General features: G+C 52.3%; 7 protein-coding genes across 7 annotated transcripts; 3 read left to right on the top strand and 4 right to left on the bottom strand.

Annotated features, from left to right (window-relative positions):
- Positions 1–547: 547 nt before the first annotated feature.
- Positions 548–2686, top strand: K489DRAFT_351982 (YccV-like-domain-containing protein). Its single transcript, XM_033602461.1, has 2 exons — positions 548–2343; positions 2428–2686. Exons 1-2 carry the CDS (start codon positions 716–718, stop codon positions 2594–2596), a joined length of 1797 nt encoding a protein of 598 aa, XP_033461981.1. The 5' UTR covers positions 548–715; the 3' UTR covers positions 2597–2686.
- A 645-nt stretch (positions 2687–3331) lies between these two features.
- On the top strand, positions 3332–5109 carry K489DRAFT_333373 (MFS general substrate transporter). Its single transcript, XM_033602171.1, has 4 exons — positions 3332–3411; positions 3508–3958; positions 4035–4655; positions 4716–5109. Exons 1-4 carry the CDS (start codon positions 3380–3382, stop codon positions 4935–4937), a joined length of 1326 nt encoding a protein of 441 aa, XP_033461980.1. The 5' UTR covers positions 3332–3379; the 3' UTR covers positions 4938–5109.
- Positions 5009–7327, bottom strand: K489DRAFT_377474 (uncharacterized protein). The gene is made up of 2 exons (XM_033604165.1): positions 6986–7327; positions 5009–6926 (listed from the first exon to the last, which is right to left on the bottom strand). Exons 1-2 carry the CDS (start codon positions 7150–7152, stop codon positions 5132–5134), a joined length of 1962 nt encoding a protein of 653 aa, XP_033461979.1. The 5' UTR covers positions 7153–7327; the 3' UTR covers positions 5009–5131.
- A 1896-nt stretch (positions 7328–9223) lies between these two features.
- K489DRAFT_145481 (uncharacterized protein) lies at positions 9224–10281 on the top strand. The gene has a single exon (XM_033599172.1). The coding sequence runs from the start codon at positions 9625–9627 to the stop codon at positions 10210–10212; it is 588 nt and encodes a 195-aa protein (XP_033461978.1). The 5' UTR covers positions 9224–9624; the 3' UTR covers positions 10213–10281.
- Positions 10282–10741: 460 nt separating this feature from the next.
- Positions 10742–12965, bottom strand: K489DRAFT_145510 (P-loop containing nucleoside triphosphate hydrolase protein). Its single transcript, XM_033599173.1, has 3 exons — positions 12799–12965; positions 11537–12749; positions 10742–10985 (listed from the first exon to the last, which is right to left on the bottom strand). Exons 2-3 carry the CDS (start codon positions 12635–12637, stop codon positions 10830–10832), a joined length of 1257 nt encoding a protein of 418 aa, XP_033461977.1. The 5' UTR covers positions 12638–12749; positions 12799–12965; the 3' UTR covers positions 10742–10829.
- Positions 12717–13446, bottom strand: K489DRAFT_377472 (uncharacterized protein). The gene is made up of 2 exons (XM_033604164.1): positions 12799–13446; positions 12717–12749 (listed from the first exon to the last, which is right to left on the bottom strand). The coding sequence occupies exons 1-2, from the start codon at positions 13229–13231 to the stop codon at positions 12739–12741; spliced, it is 444 nt and encodes a 147-aa protein (XP_033461976.1). The 5' UTR covers positions 13232–13446; the 3' UTR covers positions 12717–12738.
- Positions 13447–13767: 321 nt separating this feature from the next.
- K489DRAFT_377471 (WLM-domain-containing protein) lies at positions 13768–15648 on the bottom strand. Its single transcript, XM_033604163.1, has one exon. The coding sequence runs from the start codon at positions 15500–15502 to the stop codon at positions 13874–13876; it is 1629 nt and encodes a 542-aa protein (XP_033461975.1). The 5' UTR covers positions 15503–15648; the 3' UTR covers positions 13768–13873.
- Between the last annotated feature and the right edge of the window lie 217 nt (positions 15649–15865).

The raw sequence follows: 15865 nt of genomic DNA, 5'->3' as shown, positions 1-15865 counted from the left end.
GCCATCCGAGCTGCAAGAGACCATTGATGCTGGAAGACGGATCGTCGTGTAATAACAGCAGCAAAGACGACCTGGATCGTCGTTGCCCAGGTGGGTTTGTTTCTTACACTAAACATGATCGAATAATGACGCACAAGAGAGCAGTGTCTGTCTGCACTGCACAATTCTCAGTGCATAATAGCGCTCTGTCCGACGTGCTATTCGCCGAGAAGCATAATGTCGACAATGCAGGTGTACAACACAACGCCAGCGCAGCATAGGAACCTACCTTGGTGATGAATTGCATGCCATCCATAGATTCCAAGGTTGATAATAAATTTTATCTTGGCGATTACTTAGGTACTGTACCATGGAATGACGAGATGTGCGAGCAATGCACAAATCCGACACGCAATTTTTGTGATTTTATGGTTGTGCACCAACAAAGAAGCGCTGAAGGTGGGGGGTCACTTCTTCATCGTCACCATCAAAGTCTCCGCATGGCATGGAGGTGGTTACAGTATTATGTCACTAATTTGTCCCTTTCCGGATGTTCTATTGTCCTGCACATTGTTCTAGTGGACAACCACCAAGCTGTCATGACTTAACTTTGGTGCAACGGCAACGTCACGATGTAGTCAATCGCCACTTGAGACAATCGTCAATTACAATTTAGCTTGTCGTCGCTCAAAATTAAACGCTGGAGTCGCCAAACCAATGACCCACCGCCGCCGCCATGGCTGATACACCTCACGAGCGTCATTCTCAACTCCTCGGACTTCCAGATGAGCTGCTCCAGTCGATCACAGACTACCTTTCTCCGAGCTCGACTGTCGCTTTCGGCAGCACGTGTAAGAGATGTAACAAAATCACAGATGAGGCCTTGGTATGGCGTCGCCACTGTGAGGAAGGATGGTGGTTTTGGCACGAACGACACGATTGGCGGAAGAAGCTTCGCGAGCGGCCTGCGGAAACGGAATGGCGACAGCTCTACAAAGAGCGCCGGCGCATCGACTTTGAGACAGAAAAGCTGTTCGAGGCGTTGCTGAACACCCAACAACACCGACTACAACGCATAGAAACAATCGCCAATCATGGAGATGACGTTAGAGAACTTCTCTTGGTGCATCAGGATGAAACACCTGACGACGCCCCCGATGTCCTGGCGCGGCGCCACTTTGCGAATGCAATCTTGGGCAGGATGAACCGGAAGTTGGCGCTTGAGAAGTGGTCCCGTTTGCAGCGGCAAGAGATGGTCAGTTTGGAGGAAGTTCTCGGCTCGTTCGATCTGTTTGCCATGTCTGGGAAAAGTGCAAGATTAAACGATATCGCCAAAGAGTTTGATTACCTTGCGCGAGAGATCCGAGAAGAGGATCCCAAGTTCAACGATTTGAGCATTCGTGCCAGGGCCATTCGCGTCGCAGAGTATCTGCGCAAGAAGGGCCTCGTGGGCAATTCGGCACTCGAGACCGTGGACTATCACGCCTTACGCAACAATTATATCAGCATGGCGTTATTCGTACCTCCACACACATCACTACCGCTGCAAACTGCTGCTATCTATTGTGCAGTCGCGCGTCGACTCGGCGTCAACGCGAAACCATCGAACTACCCCCAACACGTCCATGTCGTGGTCGAGGCACCTCGTGACGCAACTTTGGATGGTAAGCCCAAGCTTCCTGACTCTGCGGGCGAACTCGAAATCATGCATTTGGATCCCTGGAACACAAATGAAGAGATCCCGGAACAACAGTTGCGTCAACGACTGCTCCTCATGGGTGCACCCTCACACCTGCTACACCAGCATCTCGGCGCGGCCACTATCATTGAAATCGTCCAGCGGACCGCGCGCAACATCATGAACTCGGTCCAGGAAGCTCGTCGCAGTGAGCCACAGCCGGGTGATAACGATGACGAGCATCCGGAGCGCGAGGCAGCTTGGTACAGCATGCTCTGGGCTCTCATGGTCCTCGGCGGTGCCAACGCTCTGCAGCAGCGCCGCCACTGTCTACCTTACTTGCAACGCCACGTACAGCAGTACAATCCCGAAGACCTCGGGTTGATCCAGGATTTCGTCATTCCAATGTTCGCCGACAAAGACCTTCGGGACCTGGAGGATCTTTCGCGATACATCGCGGCCGTGAGAGCAGCAGACCGAAATCTACCTCCACCTTCACCGCGAGATTCAGATGCGACGCGTGCGGTGCGATACGAGGTCGGCACGGCCTTCCTACACAAGAGATATGGCTACGCGGGAATAGTGATCGGCTGGGATGCGCAATGCGCGGCTGAACAAGACTGGATCCGAGATATGCGCGTCGACAGCTTACCTCGAGGACGCACGCAGCCGTTCTACAATGTCCTGTAAGTTGCATCCTTCCATGTTTCGCCCCTTGCTCTTCTGCCTTTTCACACTTGTACTAATCTCTTTTTCCTTCGTAACATTAGGGCGGATGACAACTCGATCCGATACGTCGCGGAAGAGAACATCTACATTAGTCCTGCAGGCAAGCCTCCGCCGTCACTGCTTCGAATGGCCGGAAGGTGGTTCAAGCGCTGGGATGAGGGTGAGGGCAAATTCGTCAGTAATATTGTGGAGGAATATCCTGATGATTGAACAAGTTTGGCCTGCTCCCGACACGATACAATACGATGGTATGATGTATGTAACATGAATTCATGATATGAAGATTTCTTGACTTCTTTGCACGGAGCATGATCTGGTGAACGGGGCTGTTGATATTGTCAAGCCAATGGCCCGATGGCGATGCAAGAACTAAGCCATCAAAATTGTGAGGTATATAATATAGCAAAATTCTGGGGCTGTTTGTCGGCGGCTTTGGCCTAATCAACGAATCTCTTGCCTTTTACCAGCGGTTCCCGTAGGTCAAGCCAAAACGCCGCTTTCTAAATCTTTGGAACGTTCGACTCTCGGGTCAAGCAAACTCTTGCTTTTTGCATTTTTGTCGGACATCCCTCATCCAGTCTTCGTCGATCTAGAGAGACACAACGATTCTCGAAAACATTTTTCCTGGTTAGAATGGCGATTGCATAGAAATGCGTATGCCATGTAACGTACAGTACAGTAGGGCATGTATTGATCGTCATCTTTTAATCGCATGGTTCGCGTACGTCATTTCAGTTTTTGGAGCAGCATCACTGTTTTAGACTCGTAACTCACGCGTGCGACCTCTTTATGGCGCTGTAAATTATCATTCGACGAGCTCGATCTTTGGCGATGTTATAGCTTGGTTTACATGAGGCGATTGAGTAAGAAGACCAAGACCAAGTCACCATGGCTGTGACAGATCCGAACTCGAGCCATCGTGGTGATGACATCAATCCGCGAGAGGAAGCCCGGCTCGTCCGCAAACTCGATGGTCATATCATTCCGGTGGTGATGCTCCTTTATTTATTCTCATTTCTTGACAGGTAAGGCCTTCTTTCTCAAACTGTCGGGAGCAAGTCCACGCGGACAAATCTCATTCTGGGGTGCGGTCAAATATCGCAAGGCTGATTTCTCTCAAGGGTGAACATTGGAAACGCGAGACTTTACGGCCTCGAGGAGGACCTCCGACTCTCACCCACTCAATTCCAAACCGCCGTATCCATCCTCTTCGTAACATATCTCCTCTCTGAACTCCCTTCAAATTGGATCATCAAGCACTATGTTTCGCCCTCACGCTGGCTGGCTTTCATTACGACCTCCTGGGGCATCATAGCGACATTGACGGGTGTCACCCAGACTTATGGTGGTCTCATCGCATGTCGACTTCTCCTCGGTCTGGTCGAAGGCGGCTTGTTTCCTGGCTGCGCCATTTATTTGACGTTCTTTTACACGAAACGTGAGCTGGCGCTCCGCATTGGCTACCTCTTCGTTTCGGCAGCACTCGCGGGAGCTGTGGGAGGACTTTTGGCATACGGGATTGGATACATGGATGGGATCGCGGGCCTGCGTGGATGGCGATGGATTCTGATCGTGCGTGTTTCTTTCCCTCCCATCTCTGTTGTGTGGTTGTACATCCGAAAACACTCTCTGACTTTGTTATCCCTAGATCGAGGGTCTACCGAGTTTCATCCTCGGCATCTCCTGCTTGTGGGTCCTCGCCGACGATCCCGAGACAGCATACTACCTCAACGACTCGGAACGAAAACTCGTTCTCGCGCGCCGCGCCACGCAGACCGGCCAGACCGACCGTTTCGAGTGGTGCGACGCGCGCGCCGGGCTGAAGGATTGGACGATCTGGGCGTTCGCCATTGCGCAATTCTGTCTTGACACAATGCTCTACGGCTTCTCGACCTTCCTACCGACCATCATCAAGGCCATCCGCCCTGGTTCCAGCGGGGCGATCGTGCAGGTCCTGACTATCCCGTGTTATGCCCTCGGCGCTATCAGTTACATGGCCGCGGCGCGCTTCAGTGATGTGCGACAATCGCGGGCACCGGTCATTTGCGCATTCGGGTGCATTTCTATCGTCGGCTACGGCTTGCTCATATCGAATGGATCGACGGGAGCACACTACGCAGGCTGCTTTCTCGTGGCGATGGGATTATACGTTTCTGTTGGGATTCCCTTAGCTTGGCTTCCAAGCAACAACCCCCGCTATGGAAAGAGGACGACGGCCACTGGTTTGCAGTTAACGATTGGAAATGCTGCCGGTGTCATGGCACCTTTCGTAAGTTGCGCAACCAGGTTTTTGGCAGTGTTTGTAGTCTTGCTGACTGTCAGATATTAGCTCTATCCCAGTGGCGATAGCCCTCGCTACATTACCGGCCACGCAGTGACCATGTCGCTGGTCGGAGCGGGCATTATCATCTACGCAATCATGTATTTCTACTACAAGCAGGAGAATCGGAAACGCGCGAGAGGCGATCGGGATCAGACCATCAAGGGCTTGACGGAAGATGCATGTCTGGCTCTTGGTGAACGCAATCCGAGATTCATATTCGCAGCGTAGAATGGCGCGAATGATGAATTCCGGACACAACGCCTTTCCCACGGCAAATAAAATTCATATCACTGACACGTTCGCCTCCGACGTTTGAATCATTAAATTTGCTGTCAATACAGATTTACTCATGCATGCATGCTAGCTATACCCAAGGGCACTACGACTCGACCAAGCGAACACCTATCAGATTCAGAATCACCTCATCGAGTATGGCTATGCGCAACCCGCCTCACCATCGAGACCGGAGTTCGCGTGCGCACCGGCAACGTCATCACACTATGCCGGGTCACACTCCCAGCACGGCTGCCACCCGTAACTCCAATTTTCCGGAGCAAAGGGACAAATCGGGGGCTATGGTCATCACCGCTCTCCTCGACCACTTCGAGCTCTTCGCGCTCGCGACGATGCGAATGTCTACTCGGGGCATCTTGGTATCTTGATGTTGCAGACTCGCCGTCTTCCTTGTGCGAGGGGCGATGCGAGTGGCGGCGGCGGCGCCGCGGCTCCTGTCTTGGTAGACCGACGCAGGAGATACTGTCGTGGGGAGCGAGCTCAGCGACAGTGATGTTGTCGTCGTTGTCGTAGCCCGAGCCGGCCTCGTCTTCCCAATCCTCGACACCGGTTCGCGACTCAGGGAGTGGAATGGCGCAGGCTTTGCTGGCTGTGTAGTTCGATCGACTTGTTGTGGAACCTGGGAGGGGAACCTCAACAGCAGACTCGTAGTACGAAGCTGGGCGGAGGCGCGCGGATCTACGCGAGCTCTTGCTGGCGACGGAATATCCCGACACGGATGGTGGGAGAGGCACGCCTGCTGGCCAGTAGGAAGTGGTGTCTACATGTGTGCTCGCTTTCGCTGCAGAATGGACACTCGGCTCCCGACGAGCAGAACGTACGCTACCGGCTGCGGAAGAACTCTTCACGTGATCGCGGGCTTTTTCGACTTTAGCTTCGCGTTGTTCCTCACGCGAAGCGTCGGGGATCTCGATCCCGCTGTCATGGCGTGACAGTTTCCTGCCGTCGCGAGTACTGCTGTTGCTGGAATGATGGGAACGGCGAGAGCTGTGCATCGACGGTGCATGACTTCGGGGAGTTGATTCGGCGTGCCTAGATTCGGCGTGCCTGGATTCGGCGTGTCTGGATTCAGCGTGCCTGGATGACTTTTGAGATGACACGCTGCTGCGTGGAGCTTCGAGAAGATATCGAGGTGCAGTGTCCTCCAGGGGGAGCGTCTGCGCGCGGTGAACCGTGTAGCTGGACACATCGTCGGTGCTCGGTGGGGGCATATAGACATACTCCTGCTTGACGCGACGGATGGGCGCACGTCGAGCGCTGTAGAGGTCGATCAGATTGTCTGGTCTCTCAAAAGGCTCCTCTTCCAGAGCCAGTACATGCTGCGATCTGACCGCACTGTAATTTGATTCAGTTGTGCTGAAATTCCGACGGTGTCTGGGCTTAGGTTCGGGCAGTTCTCGCATGGGCGGTGCTGCAGGTAGTGTTTCCACCATGACTGGAGGCGCCCTCCGCATGCTCGTGCTCGACTTCCGTGACGCGAGGTAATCGGCTTCGTCTCTGGCATTCTTCCTCTCGGTGGCGACCATAGAGTACACCAGAGCTGCGCCGGCCACGGCTGCAACGCCGAGCCCCAGCATGTTCTTGCCGTTCATGCCGCGGGCGGTCGACGAGTCGCTCGACGATTGCTCGGGTTCTTCTTCCCATGCATCCTCCTTTACGGGCTTTGCATCCTCAGAAGTGGCCACAGCATCATCACATCTGTGATCGCTCGCAAAGTGTTCTCCGTGCGGTTGCCGGAAAATGAATTCGATCTTATGGCCGTCGAGATCCTCTACGGCTGCATTGTAACAGGAACATGTACTGTGACGATAATTTGGCTCCGCACCAGGCAAACCCCGTGCTCGTATTGCGGCTGAATAGCATTGACGGACGATCTGTTGATTCTCTGCCTTGAATGCAACGTGCGTGGGCGAGACCCGTGATCTAAACATCGTCATCAGCAAGGTGCGGCGAATCCACGAAAGCTCATTGCCGCCACTGACCCTCGGGAAACCTGGGTAATGAAAAAGTCGGCAGAGTCCACCCCAAATCCTAGTGCATCGCCGTCCTGTCCAATATACCGATAGCCAAGCGGTTGCAGAGCAGCCGCGTAGAATGATGCCGCACTGGGAAGATGAGAAACGGTCAGGGCAATGTGCGAGAAGGACATGTTAGGGATCAGTGATCTAGCTGTGATATATTACGAACAATTTTTCTTGGAAGGTGTATTATAAGTGGTATGTATACGCGAAAATAGTGAAGGTGATGATGGTGATGGTGTTCAGAGAAAATGGCGGTCGGACAATCGACGTGAATTGAAATGGGATGTTGTGGTGAGGGCAGATTAGGGGACGAAGGTTATATTGTCAAAACGATATCATTGTTGGGTGAGAGTGGAGTGCTCATGAGATCGGAGAATAGATTCGAATGGTGGTGGTGGTGACTGTGGCTTTTGAAGTTGGCAAGAGGTCATGTCGACCATGGGTAGACATCTGCGTGGTCCAGCGTGATCGGTGTACCGATAACGGTGCCGAGCGTGTTCCACCAGGGTACAGATGGGAACACCACCACTGCGGCACCACAGCACATGCAAGTCGAGCATGTCTGGTGGTAATGTTATCCCGTCACTAGTAATAACGACAGGGTCTGAATAATAAGCACATAAACCTCCACGGACCTAGCACGTATACTTGTACGATACGAATCACCTATCGCAAAGAGGGCGAAGTCCGAAGCATGCACAGTATGGGTGTCTCGGCCTCCGCTTGGTTGGTTGATTGGTTGGCTGGTGAGGGTCGGCGAGATGTCGAATTGGTGGACGCTTGGGCGACACTTCGGCGGTCTTGATCACGAAGGAAAGTGGAGGCAAACCAGAACTGGGCCCCGGGAGCACCAGGACGCATCACGCAGCACACAGCACGCCAGAGAAGCGGTGCGTTCTTCTCGCGGCGGCGGTGGATCATGCTTACTTAGGCTCCACAGAGGCAGGTGAGAGGTGGCCGGGTGATGGCTGACGATGGGTAGACACGCATAGTCCTCACGGCTTCTGCCACGTCTGCACACCTGCAGCTAAAATTCAAGTGAGATTATAAGATGCATAAAACGCACCGGTGACAGGCAGGGCACAGGAGTGGTCGATGAAGTTGTCGATGGAGAGAAAGGTGATCGATTTAGAAGTCAGTAGCTTCGCGGGCCGCCGACATCCCCGCGGCTTCGGCCGTCTCCAGCCAGTCGATCAGGCGATTCTACCCCATCACATTCTAGCCAAGCGCCCGCCCATAGGAAACGTTATCCGTAGAATGCCCAGGTAGTTCCCATATGCCACACGTGCACAATCTCGCGCCGAAGAGAGAGGCATATACTGTGCTGTGCAGGGTGTCCAGGTACCACGGTACTGTCTATCCGAACGAGCAAGGGAGCTGGATGGTCCTTCCTGCTCAGGTCATTTGTGCTTCATCACAGTATATCATCGGCATCGTGCCGACGGTCCCACCCCGCATGATGCTGCGTTCGAGGCATTTTGCTCACTGGATCAGGTGACCCTGGCGTTTCTCTTTCTGCCCAAATGCAGGTGAATCATTCCATGGCACAGCCAATGTGGATGTCTCGGGCTTCCATCAGCAGTACAGTATTTCGCCGAGAGTTTGCGTGATACGCTCCACATGTCCCTCTGATCAGCGTTGCAATAGTGCGAGCGGCACATGGACTCATGTTGCGTTGGAAAGTGCAAGTCCTGCCGGCTCGTTGACCTTCGGAAACTTGCTGTAATGATCCAGTTGGGTAGAGCTAGATCTCGTCGCCATCGATGGCCCACTCCCTCTGTCGCGAAACAGGACCTCATGTAGTGCTGAGAGCATAATGTGGCATGGGGTTTCCTGCTATTGTGAAAACCAAAGTGACCAGTGTACTCTTCAAAGCGTATTACGCTTCAAGCGCGTCAAGGATGTCCACGGGTCTGTGTGAACTTAGGGTTTGGGTTAAACATTTTCCTGGGATTGATGACCTCGAGGTCGCTGCTTGATATCATATTCGATCAGAATGTTGCAGGTACGCAACAAGTCTCCGTCGTTGACCAGCGGGCATTTACGTTGTACTCAACGTGAGTGTAACACCTTCTAGAGGTACGTCCGTGATCAAAGTTGCAAATTGTTGTCTTCAAAAGTTGGAAGGTGCGATGTGTTGGTCATGTCGAGGGACAGGAGCAGAGCCCGCGCCTTGGAGCTGGTCTGTACTGGCAACACCGCACGAAGTGTTCGTCGTTAACACTGGCCCATAACGCATCGCATGTACATTTCTCCGCGACATTATTTCCTATGTAGATTTGAGTCATGACGGTCCGGCCCACAAGATGCGTGGCGTTTGTATATACTGCATTGCATACGAAACTTACGGGCTTATGCTGGTTTGGCGGCCACCAGCCTACGGATGTGAACCATGGATTCACGAAAAATGCGGAGGCCAAGTCTTCGGCAAATTCGTTGGATAAGCTATCATGAAACGAGCAGAATGATCATCATAGTGCGCAGGACATCGTGAATCCCGCTTGATGTGGTGAATATACTGAGAAAAATTCGGCTCCAGTGTCGGAAGGCGTCAGCGTTCTGTCTGCGTCGAGCAAGATCGTCACTTAGTGCCTGGTACGATGATAAAAGTCGCCCACCGCTCGAATGGCTTGCGACATGTTGTAGGATTCATTGTGTATACAGAGGTCCTGAATGAGCCGTGCACCTTTTGTGAGGAAATTTCCATGAGCATCGGGATAAAGGCGAGCGAGAAGAATACCATGCTGCTGGCAAATATACGGCAATATCTGCCTTTCCTGGTCTTGCCAGCTTCGAAGACTTTCGGCGCTGTGTGTCTGCCGTTGGCGCGTCTGGTCTCCTGCAAACCATCGCGCAATCGAGCTCGGATGAGAGTTAAGATACACGATGGCAGTATAGGCGGCCCAGTCATCTTCAGCGTCCACGCGTTCGAGTTGGGCTTCATTCTTCCGAAACGACAGGTGGCCAGCAACGACTCCCAGGCGGCCGCTCTCAGCACATCTCTCCGCTATCAGTCGAATAGCCTTTCGACGCCATTGACCCTTTTCGTCAGCAGTTCCAGCATCAAATGCCAATTATCCGCCCTCCACCGCTTCGTAGAGCACTTGGCTCCTGTCATAAAACTCAAATTGATCAGAAGATATACATTCTTTGAGCTGCGTGATCAGGGTCGTTTTGCCACAGCCTGAAATGCCATATATGCCAACGACTTGAGGTTTCATTGCCAGATTCGATCCGTCCGACATGATTGCTAGATGGAAACGTGATTGAGATGACTAGATGGCTTGAGGCTGTTGAGGACGTGTCATGAATGCTTGATGCTCCATATCAGAGCGGGTAGTAGATAAATCTCGCCAAATATCTACGGGATTTGTCACGGGGAACATCAAACACGGCACCGCACACACTCAGCCAATTTTGTGCCAGGGAACCAACGTCGATTGCGTAATCTACGTTCGCGAAGAATGTGGCGTCACCAGGAAGCCCTGCAAGATATGATCTGCGTTTCAGAGAACAAAGAAACAGAAGGCAGGCAGTGGCCAAGTCAGAAAAAGCTGTCCAAATTTCACTCATTGTAGTGCAGGCCCGAGAGACTAATGACACAGGCCACACCTGAGTGCCCATGATCATGAGAAGTGGATTCTCGATTGGTGCACTGATGACGAAAGAGCACAATCCTGGCCGTGTTGCTCATCGCTTGTTAGTGCTCAGGGCGCAAAGATTTGCAGCTTAAGGCCGCGATGACTTGATTCAATTTCTGGCGGTTGTGACCGCTTGAAGTTCGGAAGCCCTCTTGGAAAGCTGGTCATCGATGTTTAGCTCTACCTCTGAGCATACATTTGAGTATGCCTTTCACATTTGAGTGAAAGTCTTCGCTTTTTTCGGATGATCTGGGACGATCTCCAGGCTTCCCATCACTCCTAGCAATCATAATGGCTGAGAATCGTTCGAGGGCGGCTTTGTTCCGACGGATAAATCGTGTTTTCGCAGCGACACCCAACAGGTTACCCTGATATTTGTCTACTGGCCATCAATGGCGGTACCTTCTACTGCTGCATCTGCTCCATGCGGCAGGATCTCGTCCAACCAATTCAACCGGATCACACTGACAGCCCGTAGGTAAGCCTTAGTAGTGTAAATGACTTCGTTAAACATGAAAGCAGAGAGTTTCTTCCCGAACAGTACACTGGAAGGGTGAATCGCCACAACATGACTTCCGCTTCCGCTGCCGTTCATCAAGCGATAGGCCTTATCAGGATAGACTCTCGCGAGGTGATCCACAAACCCACGGAGAAAGCACTGGAGAATTTTCGCTTCGGCAGCTTCATCAAGTATCCGCGGCCCATCCGAAGCGTTTGTGTCGACAGCGGAGGCAGGCAGCATTCTTTGCGAAATGCACTGCGAAAGGAGTTGTTTCCTGACATCCATTGCGGCTTTGAGAGCGCGGTGAGAGCACATGTGGTCGCGACACCATCGCTTGCGATCGCTGGTCTCCGCAGCGTAGCTTTGCATTGTGGCAAGTAAGGTCATGTGATCGCCGCTTCTACGAAACAGCTGTGACCGGGCCTCGGCAGCCTTTTCTCTGGCATCTTCGGTCTCTGCGGGAAGAAATATGCTCTCAACACTCAAACAAGCTACGATATCGATTACGTCTCGAAGACAGTCGCGCTCTGGTTTCGCTGCTTCGAGCACGACGCGGCCGAGTTGGGGAGGGAGCGGCATTCGAGCAATCTGGCGACCGAGAGGAGTGATCTTACCGGTCTTCGCATCGAGTGCGCCAATCCAATGTAGCTGCAGACAAGCTCGTTCGAGTGCATCGTCACTTGGAGGTGTAAGAAACGGGAAGAAGCGGATGTCGTCCATACCGCCGCTAGAGGTATCGAGGTCGCGAGCTTTGATGGCAAGAACAGCAGAGCTTAGATTACTACGCTGAATCTCAGGTGACATTTGAGGCTCGAGTTCGTTGTAGCTTTTCTCTGTATAGAGTCGATAGCATTGCCCTGGCGCTTCACGACCAGCACGACCTTTGCGCTGATCAGCAGACGACTTTGAAATGGCTTTTCCTACGAGAGACTCGAAGCCTAGGGTATTGTGAAATCTCTTGACTTTCGATTTTCCGCCGTCGATGACAAATCGCACGCCGGGTACTGTGACGGATGTTTCCGCAATGTTGGTAGCCAGGATCACTTTGCGCGTGAATCGCGGCGCCGGATTGAAGACGCGCTGTTGTGCCTCTTGTGGCAGAGCGGCATAGAGCGGTAGGACTAGCATCTTTGGAACGTCATTCGGGAGTCTCTCTGCGGTGTCTTCCACCATTTTTTGTAGTCCTTGAATCGATTCTTGCCCGGTCATGAACACAAGAATATCTCCAGGTAATGCTTCTTTGATGTGAATATGAAAGATTCGAGACATCGCCGCATCGCTCAGTGGCTCTGCTGGCTTGTCGAGATAGTGCGTCTTGACTGTGAATTGTCGCCCCTCCACGTGACATATTCCGACCATGTCCGACGGCTGTACTGCAACTGCAACAGTGCCATCTGTAGGGTCTTTTGCAGGGCCCGGTGGGGTCGCAAAGAATTCGGAAATACCCTGCACATCCGCTGTTGCACTCATGACTACAATCCGCAGCGAGTCCTTCCGTTGGCCATATACTAAAGCCTTCAAGAAACCTAGCAGGAGGTCGACATTGACACTTCGTTCGTGAACTTCATCTATTATGATGCAGCTATATTGACTCAGCTTTGCATCGCGAAGAAGCTCTTGTAAAAGCATACCCTCGGTGAGGTATTTGATCCGAGTGGATGGGCTAGTATTGTCGTCGAACCGGACACTGTACCCGACTTTACTAGCTGGACTTGCTGATCCGAGGGGACTTCCCATTTCCTCTGCTACACGTCTGGCCAGATTGATTGCGGCAACTCGTCTCGGTTGCGTGATGGCAATTTTGCCCGTACACCATCTGGATTCGAGTAGAAATTGCGGGACTTGAGTTGACTTTCCAGAACCCGTTTCACCTGAGAGAACGAGGACATTGTGCTTGCTCATCAATGAACGTATATCCCGCGCGCGGCTGAATATGGGAAGCTTTTGCCGCGATTGCAATAATTTCTGCTTCTTGGCCGCAAGCGGTGATGAGTTTGGTCCATCGGATCTTGGTCGCTTGCGTTTGATGCCATGATTGGCTGCAGACGGCTCACTCTTGCTCATATTGAAAAGGCTTGATGCTTTGTAGCCTGAGCGGGTGTGATTTATCGTGCCTGCAGTGTCGATTTGCGATTCGCTATAATCGAGGAGAAAATTTTGGTCGTGAAAGAAATTTGGGAACAGAAGCAAACATCCCGACTGCAGCGCAAAAGAAATTAGTACGAACTGAACAGTCAAGCACTATTCCCCTCATTCGTATCGTTCGAAATGCATTTGCATGTGTAACGTCCAGAGGGAGAAAGGTGTGATAAATCTTTACTTGAATTCATGGAGCGCGGCCACGAAAACCGCCGTCTGTGCTCGCGCTCCACCAATTTCAAGGTTCGGCTGCAGCCGAGCCGATTCACGATCGGAAATCAGCCCCGTAAATTCGGTTATTGGAGACGGGACGACGGCTTGACTCGGGATCTAATGGCTGAACAGACGGAACGGTCCTACTCGCAGCGGCACGCAGCCATATTATGGTGTCAGAAATACCAGCCTGCTGGGACTGGAAAGGGATCGAGCCATGTCGGTGGTTGTGATAAAAATTATGGACACCTGGAATCAAGCAAGCAAATTATCACGTCGAGGGATTCAGCCCGATCCTGAAAACAAAATCATTGTGCTCATACAGTCATTATCGTTACTCGCATGAGCTCATATTTAATCCCATCTCAAGATATCAGCTCTCGTGATGCCAAAATCTCGGCCAGTCGCAGCAGGAGCCGAGCTTATAGCCTTGGGCTTCTGTGCTCCGCAGAGGTTACATCGACCGACGTCGCCAGCATTGATATATTCTGACATCTTGCAGGTCTCACTTTGACATCGCCAATGATTTGGTATAAGATGTGGCAGGAGTACATGTGAGCAAGCGATGCAGGTTGGGGACGCCTCATTGTTTTCCAGAGAGCAGATTGGACAGATAAGCGATACCGACGATAGTGCTGTAGTTGTCGCCATGCTTGTTGCAGGCTGATCAGGCATGTTCGGCTCAACAACGGGGGAAGCTCCAGTTCGGCGAGTTGTAATGCTGTCGTTGGCCTGCAGATGTGCGTTGAGCGTAGAGTAAGGACTGCCATTGACTGCGGCTGGCGTATTTCGTGTAATTTTCTCTGGTATGTCTTCGACTTCGCTCTCGGTTTCAGATCTTGGCTCTACGACCGATTTCTGGTCTTCGCGAATTTTTAGGCGGGCATGATCTGTGTCCATACTCGTGTTCGAGTCACCCGCTTCAGATTCGGTCTCAGAACCATCGATTTCTTCAGTCTTGATCGTGCTGTCGGCGCTGGGTTTCTGACCTCGTACGCATCCCAACTGACGCAACTCATTCATCTCATCCTTCGCACTGTCCTCCTCATCCTCACCCCCTTCGCCACAAACCTTTATCAGATCATGGCCGTGTTCGTCCTTGATTCGCACGCCATCTTCGGCATATATTCTGGGTTGATCATTATCCTCCCAGTCGGACTCCGTCTCGCTCCCATCACACAGCTCCTCTTTCTTGATTTTGTTCTGTTCGAATCGCGCCAGAGCGGCATTCGCTCGAAGCTCTCTCCCTCGCTTACTGTTTGCAACTCGAGGCTTGCCGGCACTGCGCTTTCCACCGTTCATTGTTTCCAGTGCACCACGCAGCAGCTCATCATCACCCAGCGAAGATCCTTCTCCATGCTTTCCGAACTTCCGAGCAATGCGCCGTTGCTGCCGTTCCGCATACGTCAACTTCTCTTGAGTCTCGCTTCCGACGGCTGCGCCTCGCTTTCGCTTGTGACCACGCCGTCGATATGATCCGCCACATAAGTGCTCTGGGATCTCAGAGTTATCCGGGGCACGATCATGAATGAATAGACCGCTGTTAAGCCCTCTGCCACGCCCCCACATGCCTTCGCCAACGTATTTCTGCCGCCAAAGCTCTTCCATCTCTTTTGCATATTCGTTGCGGACATTCCAGAAATAGCGACTATGATTCATTTGCTTGCAGTGCGCCAACTCATGCATCATGACCATTTGGACGAACTTCATGCTAAGCCACTGACCTTGTTTGTTCTTTAGTACGAGCTGAATGACCTCGCCGGCGTTGAAATTGCGACCGAGGAATTCGGGGTTGGGCGGATACTCCTCCAATGACATTACTGAAATGTGGTTCTTCTTCATGACAGGATAACATTGCGCCGCGATTCGCTGCAAGAAATCCTCGGCAATCGCCTTGTCTGCCGTCTCCAGCGGCTTGATGAAGTTGATGTTCGCATTAGGGCGCTGTTGCCGCTCGTTCAAGCGCTCAAATCCGAGAGGCATGATGAACTGTCACCACTCGGGAGTTCGACGATGCGATCTTGCATGAAGTTCACATGGCTATCTTCACAACTAAGTATCGGTCCGGAGCAGCCGACAGAAAGAGAGCTTTGCTGAGATACTGTTGATGGTTGATGGGACACTGCTGTGGAGAAGCTGAATTGAATTCACGAAGGTGACGCGATCAAATTTTGGAAGACGCGCCCAATGACGGCATCGAGCAGCGGCACTTTCGCAGCCTCAGCTTCACCAGCAGCTGGGATCCTGCAACACTTTCGCTTCAGTACTTCTCGAAATGTTGCGCATCGTGACCGGCTCGCTCGAAGCCGGCGTTGTTCCGCACTACGTACATCGGGTATGTGCTGG

Source organism: Dissoconium aciculare (genome assembly GCF_010015565.1).
Source record: "Dissoconium aciculare CBS 342.82 unplaced genomic scaffold K489scaffold_3, whole genome shotgun sequence".
Lineage (NCBI taxonomy): Eukaryota > Fungi > Ascomycota > Dothideomycetes > Mycosphaerellales > Dissoconiaceae > Dissoconium > Dissoconium aciculare.
The sequence above is the reverse complement of the archived record's forward strand: the minus strand, read 5'-3'. Positions and strand labels throughout refer to the sequence as shown.